Consider the following 9,614-nt stretch of genomic DNA (forward strand, 5'->3'; position numbering starts at 1 on the left):
AAATCAAGCCTTATACTAGAAGGGAGCTCGGGACCTCTAAAGACAGCAGCCTCGGATACTAGAGTACTTGTAACGGGGTAGTGAAGTACGCAAACTTAGGGTACATTACCAGGCTAAGCTACGCGGAGCTTCTCTACCCCAGGATACGAGTACCACTTCTACAGAGCAGGTCCTTAGGGGTCCGAACTGTCTTCCAGCTAGAAGGGGTGTCTCCACCTGGCCACAAGCCAGCAACTTAACTCGGATTGTTAGTAACAAAAAGGAGGATTCCGTTTAAAAGGAAAGAATAGTTAATCCAAGGCGAATAAATGTAATCAAGGTGGAGCCTAGATAAAACTGAGAAAGAAAATCTCCTTTATTATTGTGGTTGTCATGGTATACATCAGAGGTCGGGATTACGAGGTCGGACCTCTACCGCTCCAGACCGTTTCTTGCCTGTTTGTGTGATAGGGCCTGCTGACACGTGGCGGCGCCGGACCACCCCGAGGCGGGGTGTCGATTCCTTCCCTTGGAGAGGGGTCCGGTTACTATACAGGGGGTCCCGGACCCCATGGGGATCCGGACCTCTTCGGGAGGTCCGGAGCTTCCGGCCGTTCGGGCTGAGCGCCAGCTTTTCCCGGAACACGTGGTGCTCCCGGACCTTTCCCAACCAGGGGACGGGTCCGGGACCGCTGTCGGGTGAGCAGAGCTCCGGACCGCAAGGGTCCGGATGCTGGACGTAGTTAAGAATAACTACAAGGCTCTTGCCTAGACACAGCAAGAGGGGGTACCCCAGTCCTGGGGTACCGACACCATGTCTTAGTCAAAATTGCCAAGTATTTTGAAACGGATGTTAGTATTAAATATTATGCTACATCAACAAATTTGCTGATGTCATATAATATTTATGAGGAGAGAGAAGCGGGAGTTTTATGGGATAAGATAGGAGTATAATGATGATGACATTTTTCCAGCAAAATTAGTAAATTCTCAGTTTTGATAACTGTATAACAACACGTTCTACTAAAACTAGTGTAGCGAGTTTTATGGATATGTTCCTGACACAAAACAAAGAATCCATTTGTCTGAAGGAAACAGTTGATGACATTGCCCGGCCCGTTGTTGTACTACTTGTACGGTGGGAAATAAATCTATCCGACCAGCGTGCTCGGGAATATAGACACTGGCAATCCGCTCTTGCCGATAAATTTGTGCTCTTTTAGCAAGAAACTAAAACTGAATAATTTCTTTATACCACTATATAAAAGCAAATCGTTTTTTTCTGATACTTCACTAAAACCGAGTCATTTGTTTCCCGTCTTAAAGCGCGCTGGCCGCTAGACACATGCAGCGAATGCGCGTTTACTAGAGGAGGATGCGTGCGATCTCTGTCAGCTGACAAGTTTCATCCACGGCACGGTTTGGAGAGAGGGAGAGAGAGAGCGTCAGCCGCTGCGAATCTGAGATGCATGGAGTCAATTACACGCTCCAACACAAATAGATAGTGCCAATTTGTATGTTATTAATAACTCTAAATAGATAATACCAATTTTACACCTGCGAAATCACCGCGCGGTAACTTCGCCTCGGCTCGCTGGCACCTGGCAGGCGTCGCCGCAGCCAGTCAACAGGTTGGCTGGCAGCTCCCAGGCAGGCAGGCGAGCAGGGGTCGGTGAGACAGGCGGCTCGGGCCCACGTGCGTGACCTGTTTTGGTTCCACCTATCACACCTATCGTAGAAGAGAATCTTATATGTATGAAGTATTAAACGAAATTTATTTGTAAATTTTTTTCCAGATGGGTGTAACTTTTCGCGACGAATATAATGACAGCAACTAATTGATGGTTGGCTACAGTAATGCTACAGTAACTAACATCTAATCGGTCAAAGGTCTCATTAGACTCATCTCGCGAAGTAGTTAAAGATTGTGAAGTTAATTTTATAAATTGTTTTTATTTAATACTTCTAATTGTTAATTAAAATTTGCGATACCTACTATCGCAAACAAACCAAACAGGCCCCGATGGCTCGCTCGCCGCTGGCGCTGCGGTTGCGGTCCGTCACGGCCAGGGTTTTTTATCCCGACCGGAACCGGTCCGGACCGGTTACGGTTCCGGTTTCAAATCGGTCCAAATTCAAAATTCAAATTTAAATTCAAAAAATAAAAAAATTCTAAAAGTACTTCAAGTTGTGACGAATCTAATGGTGTTAATTTTTTTTCAAATATTCATTCATTTAGTATACTTTGCGAGTATTTGAAGTTAAACAAAAAAACATGCATACAAAAATATAAAAATACAATGTAAAACATGTTATACATTGTATTAATGTAAAAGTAGTACAAAAGATGGTTAGAGAGTTCATTTAGACTAAAACATGTTATAGAAACATTCAAATTTTGAACTAAAGTGGATTTTTTTAGGTTTTTTTCAACTCTCCAGTTCCCACTCAAATCGGACCGGTTTACCGGCCTAACCTATCTTTTTGAATTTGAATTTGAATTTGATGGTTTTTTCAGTAACCAATGAAACCAATTCGATTTACCGGAACTGGAGGGCGCCGGTTTTGTCAGACTGGGCGGTTAAAAAAAAACCTGGTCACGACCCGAGGGAGGGAGGCGATGCCAAAATCGAAACGCGCCTCCTCTTCGTCTCGCTCCGTCGCTCGCCCATCACACCACACACCACATCCCCAGGCCCCAAGGCCGCGATCCATCTCGATCTCATCCGCACCCGCCCTCCCGCTGGCCGGGCCGCCGCCTATAAAGGACCGGGGCGGAGGCGGGCGCCCGCCATTCCCCTTCTCTCTCTTCCCCTCTCCCCCCTCCCCTTCGCCGTCGACTCCTCTTCGCGCCGCATTTCTCCACCACTCGGGGAGGTGTCGTAGCTGCTAGGATACTACACTACTAGTTCTGCGTGCCGTCGCCGCGGGCCTGCGTGGTGATGGAGGGGAACGCGGGCTCACTCTACGGCCGCCTCAACAGGTCCAGCACCCGGGGGTTCCTCGCCTACGTCGTCGCGGGGGGCGCCTGTGCGGCCGTCCTCGCCTGCTTCGTCCTCTCCGCCGCGGACCCGCGCGCCGCCGAGCGCGACGATGGCCTCCTACGCCTGTCTTCCCGCTCCCCGCGCGTCTGGCCCGTAAGGCGTTTGCTCTTTTGCCTCTCGTCTCCTTCCCCTTTCCGGCCAGCCGGTTTCGCTCTGCGCCGAGTTCTGACCTCGCGGCGCGTCGCTGTGGTCGGTTTTCTCAATTTCTCCAGGACCTCGCGTTCAACTGGCGGGTGGTGGTGGCCACCGTCGTCGGGTTCCTCGGCTCCGCGTTCGGTACCGTAGGTGGCGTCGGCGGCGGCGGGATCTTCGTGCCCATGCTCAACCTCCTCGTCGGCTTCGACACCAAGTCCGCCGCCGCGCTCTCCAAATGTAAGCTATTTCCCGGCACTCACTCACAGATCGGTGAGATCGCCACCAGCAGCGGGCTGGCTTTCCGAACTCAACTGCCGATGCATGCATCTGCTGATTTGCTCCTCGATGACGCGCGTGCTGGCTTGGTTCGGTTTGGGCGCAGGCATGATCATGGGCGCCTCGGCGTCATCCGTGTGGTACAATCTCCAGGTGTCGCACCCGACCAAGGAGGCGCCCGTCATCGACTACAAGCTGGCGCTGCTCTTCCAGCCCATGCTCATGCTCGGCATCACCATCGGAGTCGAGCTCAGCGTCATCTTCCCCTACTGGCTCATCACCGTCCTCATCATAATCCTCTTTGTAGGTAATGAGCGCTTGTCTCTACATGCCGCCAATTTAAGCAAGCCGCATGTACTCTTTTGCTCGGTCCTACTACTTTCTGTGTCTGATGAGATGGAGGTGTGTTGCGTGCGATCAATTTGCTGCAGGTACTTCATCAAGGTCGTTCTACAAGGGAATTCTCATGTGGAAGGAGGAGACCAGGATTCTGGTTGGTTCCTGTCAAAGTTATGATGCTTGTTGTCGAATCATTGTGTCCTGATAGTATCTTTTTTTTGTTATTAACCCCTGTTGCGAATGGTTGCAGATGGAGACGCGCGAGAGAGAAGAGCAATCAAAGGCTGCTTGTGCCACAAATGATGGTGAGAAATGTACTGCTTGCATGATTGTTTCACAGATTTTTCTGATACCATTGCGTATCAGTTGTTTTATCTTTCAGCTAATATTCATTTTATGATATATTTAACATGTGGTCTGATTTGAACGTGTGCAGTGGTCATTGACTCAGGCTACGTGGAGCCTCTCTTGACTCAACCTCAGCCCAAGGTGAAGTCTGCATTGGTAAGCAACTATGGAGCTTATGACATAATCATATAGTATGAGTGAGCTTTCAGATCAACATTTCAAACCATGCCTTGATTGGTTGACAAATATTATTCAGATCCATTCAATGATCCTTGGCTATATATATACTAACTTGCTTAGGGTATTCATGAGCATACACTAGCATGGTTAATTAGGGCTTGGACGGATGTTGATAGATGCTCTGAACATGCAAGATGGCAAGAAGAAACAAAAGACAGCTTGTCATCATGTGATCTAATCGCTGATTTGTCATTTGTTATTTCAGGAGACTTTTCTGTTCAATTTGAGGTGGAAGAATATCCTAGTTCTAATGTCTGTCTGGTCATGTTTCTTGGTGCTGCAAGTTCTCAAGGTATCCCTTCTACACTCAGAATATTTTTTACCTTTACTATTTAATAACAGCCAATCTTCATAACAGTGATTGGTACCTTAAAAAGATAACAGGCCTTCTCCCATTAACAGGGTCACTTTCTAATAATATACCGACTATCCAGAGCTTAGTTACTATCATGCACATGAGAATAAAACACAATCCTTTGACTCCTTTCTTTGTCTCCTTTACATGGAAATGGTTATTAACTGCAGTACCTTTTTCTTGCAGAATAATTCGAAATCATGCAGCACTTTCTACTGGACAATCAACATTCTACAGGTGATGATTGTTTTACTTTGTGACACTGTTTCTGTCTAAACTAATGTTATATCTTCCTTTCTTTAAATTATTTTTAAAACCTATATTGTTGTGTTGCAGTTTGAGCCATCATTTTTATGTGGATTTAGTATGTCTTTTCAGAACATAGCCACGTGCCCATGTTAGGCCTAGATTGGCATGTACATAAGCCACCTTTTGAGCAGCTCCCAAACCTCCACCAAACATCAACCTTTGCTTTATTGCACATGGAAAGCTGGCTGCTAATTCTGTTACACACACAAATCAGAGCACACGAAACACTTCTGGTTCATAACTATTGACGCTGTGCTAAATATTTTAGGTTCCAGTTGCGGTGAGTGTGTTCCTGTGGGAGGCCGTGCAGCTATGCAGGGAGAGTCGTGCTCGCCGTATGAATGGGAACTTGGAGTGTGTGTGTGAGGCCTCTATCGAGTGGTCACCAGCACAACTGATCTTCTGCGCCCTCTGTGGTCTTCTCGGCGGGACTGTTGGTGGTCTTCTTGGATCTGGTGGTGGGTTCATCCTTGGCCCACTTCTTCTTGAGCTCGGGTGCATACCTCAGGTATTTAAATTACCTCAGTTTCATGCTAAATTTCATTTCATGTAGTTCATTTTCAAATATTATCAAGCTGAATTGTGAATTGTATGTTGGCATACATCCATACAACATACTTGAAATGATATGTTATCACAAGTGCACCAAGGAGCTAGCCTTTTTTCAATTGACACAGAACTTGTAGCTTTAATCACCAACAGTACGGTTAATGTAACATAGGTGCAATAGAGATACAGCCTGTTCGGCTGGGCTGGAACAGCCAGCCAACACCAGCTCCCGCCATCCCAGCCGGCTGGTTACAGAAGTTCATTTTGTAGCGGTACAGTACAGCTTTAATCATGATGCAATGCATTGGAGCCTAAGGCAATGAGCAGGGCAGGGCACTGGACTTAGGGAGAAAGACAAGAATGGGTCTTGTCCTTTCCAGCTGTATGTATCATAGAAGAGATCAATCTGTAGACAACTTTGCCACTGCATGCATTTTCTCCACTCATGCCATATCTTAAATGACTTGTGGTTGGACCAAATAGACATTTGCAATAGAGTATACTAGTCGAATACCCTGCGCGTTGCTGTGGGATTTCAGGGCAAAATGTTGAAGTTGAGTGTGCTGAAAAGATGGAGTTATGAAGTTGCAGCCAATTTTAGCATGGAGATATATGGCATGGTTGTATATAAGAAATGCTTAAATACTGAAGTCGATGCACATATAAGAAGTTCTAGTTGCTGAAACTGATAAAAAGAGGAACCATAATAGTTATGATAAGGACGTTTTAATTTTATTCTGGGAGGAAATGGAAATGTCTGCATCATTTTGTGAAGCAAGAGATTGGACTTTATATTGACTCTCTTGGATAAGTGAAGTTTCTGCAATTTTTTTTAAAAAAGTTAAGTGTGAGCAACGCAGTTGTGTGAATTGTTGATAATTGGAAAGAATATATTTTGTTTAATGGTTTTAGTATCTATGTTTCATTGGACAAATGTAGATAATTTTGAATTGGTTATGGATTCTCCACCATCGTGATCTGCATTACTGTAGTATAATAGGATGTTAGGAATGTTTGTGATAAAAATGAATGAGGGATGTTAGCACTTACATTATTTTTTGAAGTTTTGTTGCTAATTCCATCATAAAAATTATGCATATGGCAATAATTAACCAAGTAAAAAGGTAAGAACTCTTAGTGGGTTGCAGAAGGCTAGGATATGAGCTTTTATCCAGATCCAATGGTGGAAATAAAATGATGATGTGGCTTCACTACATGTGAGAGAAATAGCTATTAATGACTCTTGGTGGGTTGCACTTATATAAGATATATAGATAGATAGATTGAAATATTCAGTCTTGAGCATCTTCAGGTTTGGTATTTTCTAAACGTGTTATAAGCATAGAATCAGTCTTGTAGCATCTGAAGTAAATCGATGTTTTGGCGTGTGAAACAGATTGCATCTCACAAATTGTATAGGATTTCAACTTTTTCCTGTTGTTACTTCCACTTTTCATATGTCAGTGCCTAAAATGTTCTAGTTTTCCCCTGATTTCTTTATCGCAACTGTAACTTTTTAATGTATAAGAAGCATCCAGTTATGATAAACTAAGCTGACTGTAGATGGTAGATTGTCACCTATATAGCATTATTTATACCACTTATCAATAATTATTGGCAGCCTACTCACATGATCATTATCTATTGGCAACCTACTCACATGATAATTATCTCATCAGTTAGGTTATATTAAATGGTGTACTCAAATCTGAAATTTTGATGTGATATGCATTAGTTAAATTATTGAATCTGCTCATAAGTTCATACCATAAAGGAGTGCAAACCTAATCATATTGACATATTGCCATCTGTGTATAACAATGGGACGATTGACTTACTTGCAATGCATTGCTGCCTTTGATATTTTTGTTATGAAAATCCATTTGTTTATTTGTCCATATCACCATATGAACTTGGATCTAATCCAGAAAGCCCTGCAATTTTCAGTTGGAAATCAAAATGTCCTTACATATAAAGATAAAATAACTTAACTCATTCACATGGTCCACATCATAGATCGCACCCTATAATTGTACAGAGGAAATAAAGATATCAATATATCATTATAAAGGAAGCGGGTTTGCCTGGACAGGTGGCTGGTACTTGTACAAACCCCATGTACTTCATTGGTTCATGACCTTGATGGAGGAAAGGTGATATAGTAGTGTTTGATGTTAAATGCAACGTACACATCATTTTGGCAAAACTGGATAGTCAATTTACAGTATAGGTTAGCAGGACACCTATCTCTTAGAGGTTTCGAATGCTTCTTGTGTCATCAATATTACTTTACCATTGGCTTACCTTTCTTGCAATTGGTATCTTAATCAAACTGAGCATTTACTGTGAGAGAGCCAGAGTAGTCAAGTTGTAAAGACCCAGTTGACTGATCAATGGTAATCTATTGTAGTCCGTTGTTCACACTTTGTAGGGCTTATTTGGCCTGACTTTCATTTTGCAAGGGAGGCACAACCGCACAATGTCACCTCTTTAGGTGACCTACGCTTTCATACATTTCTTTCCTTGGTAAATGATACATATTGCATTGCCATGCAGGTTGCAAGTGCAACAGCAACATTCGTGATGATGTTCTCCTCGTCCCTCTCTGTGGTGGAGTTCTACTTCCTGCGCAGATTCCCCATCCCTTTTGGTAAGTCCATGGCTCTCCAAGTCTGTTTAAAATGTTCTATTCATTTTTCAATGTATGGTTGTTCCACGTAAGAACTTGCACTGTTTTCTATATCTGCAGCTGGCTATCTCATCTTTGTTTCCGTACTGGCTGGATTCTGGGGCCAGTGCCTGGTTCGAAAGATTGTGCATGTGCTCAAGAGAGCATCGCTGATTGTCTTCATCCTCTCCTCTGTCATCTTCGCCAGTGCTCTTACAATGGGTAAGTGCCATTTGTCAAGCCCAGTGAATTGTTTGCCTTATAACCGAATGAATTGCTAACCCCATAACAGCTGTAATGAAGTTGACCCAAAGGAAATTAGTGTTAGTATCATGTAGGTTTTCTTGAAAAACAAACGAGCATGGTGCAAATTAGTGTTGCTTCAAATCTTTTGTCATCAACATGCATCCATAAGTTTCAATAGTCTCGTACTGCTGTGTCTGCAAACGTAGCTCTGCTTGTAAGTTCTACCTGTGTGAGTTTGCAAACTTAAATTTTAGTGCTTTTAAAATATTTCCTAAGGCCTCTTGTTTTGTTGAATTTCAGGCGTTGTTGGGGCCCAGAAGAGCATTTCCATGATCAACAACCACGAATACATGGGCTTCCTCGACTTCTGCGAGTAACTCTACACAGCATCGCTGCATCAGGCTATGGATACATCAGGGGAGAACCCAGGTCAATACCTAATTGACCTCATCTCCCCCCAAATTAGAACAATAAAGTCGTCAAGTGTGCGCACAGGTTAGCTCCTCGCTGACCCGCGCGCGTCTTGCCCGACAGAGTCGTCGTAGTGAATTCAGCTCGTGTTAGCTCCTGGCTAACCCGGCAGACCCGCATGCTCTGGTCTTGTGGGAGCAGTGGGCAAAGGTTTTGTCATGTCACGCATGTGTTAGCTCCTGCTAACCTGCGAATACGTGTGTCGGTTTTGGTTTTGTCACGTCTGCGTTAGCTCCTGGCTAACCAGCAGGTATTTGTTGTCTATTCTTGCGCTAGCTCTGGGCTAGCCTGCAGAAGTGCAAATATTTTGTTGCATGGAACATTGTAAATATCAGGTAATTGGCATCCTGTCAGTGCAGCTGAGTGCGTTTCCAGCCATGCTGAACTGTTGTGTAAGGTATTCTGCTATTCAATCGTCTGCAGTTCTGCAGCATTGGATGATCATGTTAGTTGGACCTAGGCATGACCGAAGTGTAGACCAGTTGCCGTTGACCCGTCGTCCTGACACTACAACCTTGGGCAGTTGGGCTTGGGCAGGAGAGGTCAAACTGGATGCCAATGTTCGCTTGATATGCATATGCAGGTCGAACTGCTGGACAGTGTATTCAGGTACATCAGACAGTCCAGGCGTATATCATTTCTTTCTGTATTCCAG

The 9,614-nt window shown here is 44.3% G+C and overlaps 1 protein-coding gene across 1 annotated transcript; it reads left to right on the forward strand.

Annotated features, from left to right (window-relative positions):
* The first annotated feature begins 2,642 nt into the window (after positions 1-2,642).
* LOC120649907 (sulfite exporter TauE/SafE family protein 4-like) lies at positions 2,643-9,392 on the forward strand. The gene is made up of 12 exons (XM_039926835.1): positions 2,643-3,116; positions 3,236-3,395; positions 3,541-3,741; positions 3,866-3,927; positions 4,024-4,078; positions 4,210-4,277; positions 4,567-4,653; positions 4,903-4,953; positions 5,294-5,533; positions 8,131-8,224; positions 8,324-8,464; positions 8,789-9,392. Exons 1-12 carry the CDS (start codon positions 2,922-2,924, stop codon positions 8,863-8,865), a joined length of 1,431 nt encoding a protein of 476 aa, XP_039782769.1. The 5' UTR covers positions 2,643-2,921; the 3' UTR covers positions 8,866-9,392.
* Positions 9,393-9,614: the final 222 nt, after the last annotated feature.

The sequence above is a fragment of the Panicum virgatum genome, chromosome 9K, assembly GCF_016808335.1.
Source record: "Panicum virgatum strain AP13 chromosome 9K, P.virgatum_v5, whole genome shotgun sequence".
NCBI lineage: Eukaryota > Viridiplantae > Streptophyta > Magnoliopsida > Poales > Poaceae > Panicum > Panicum virgatum.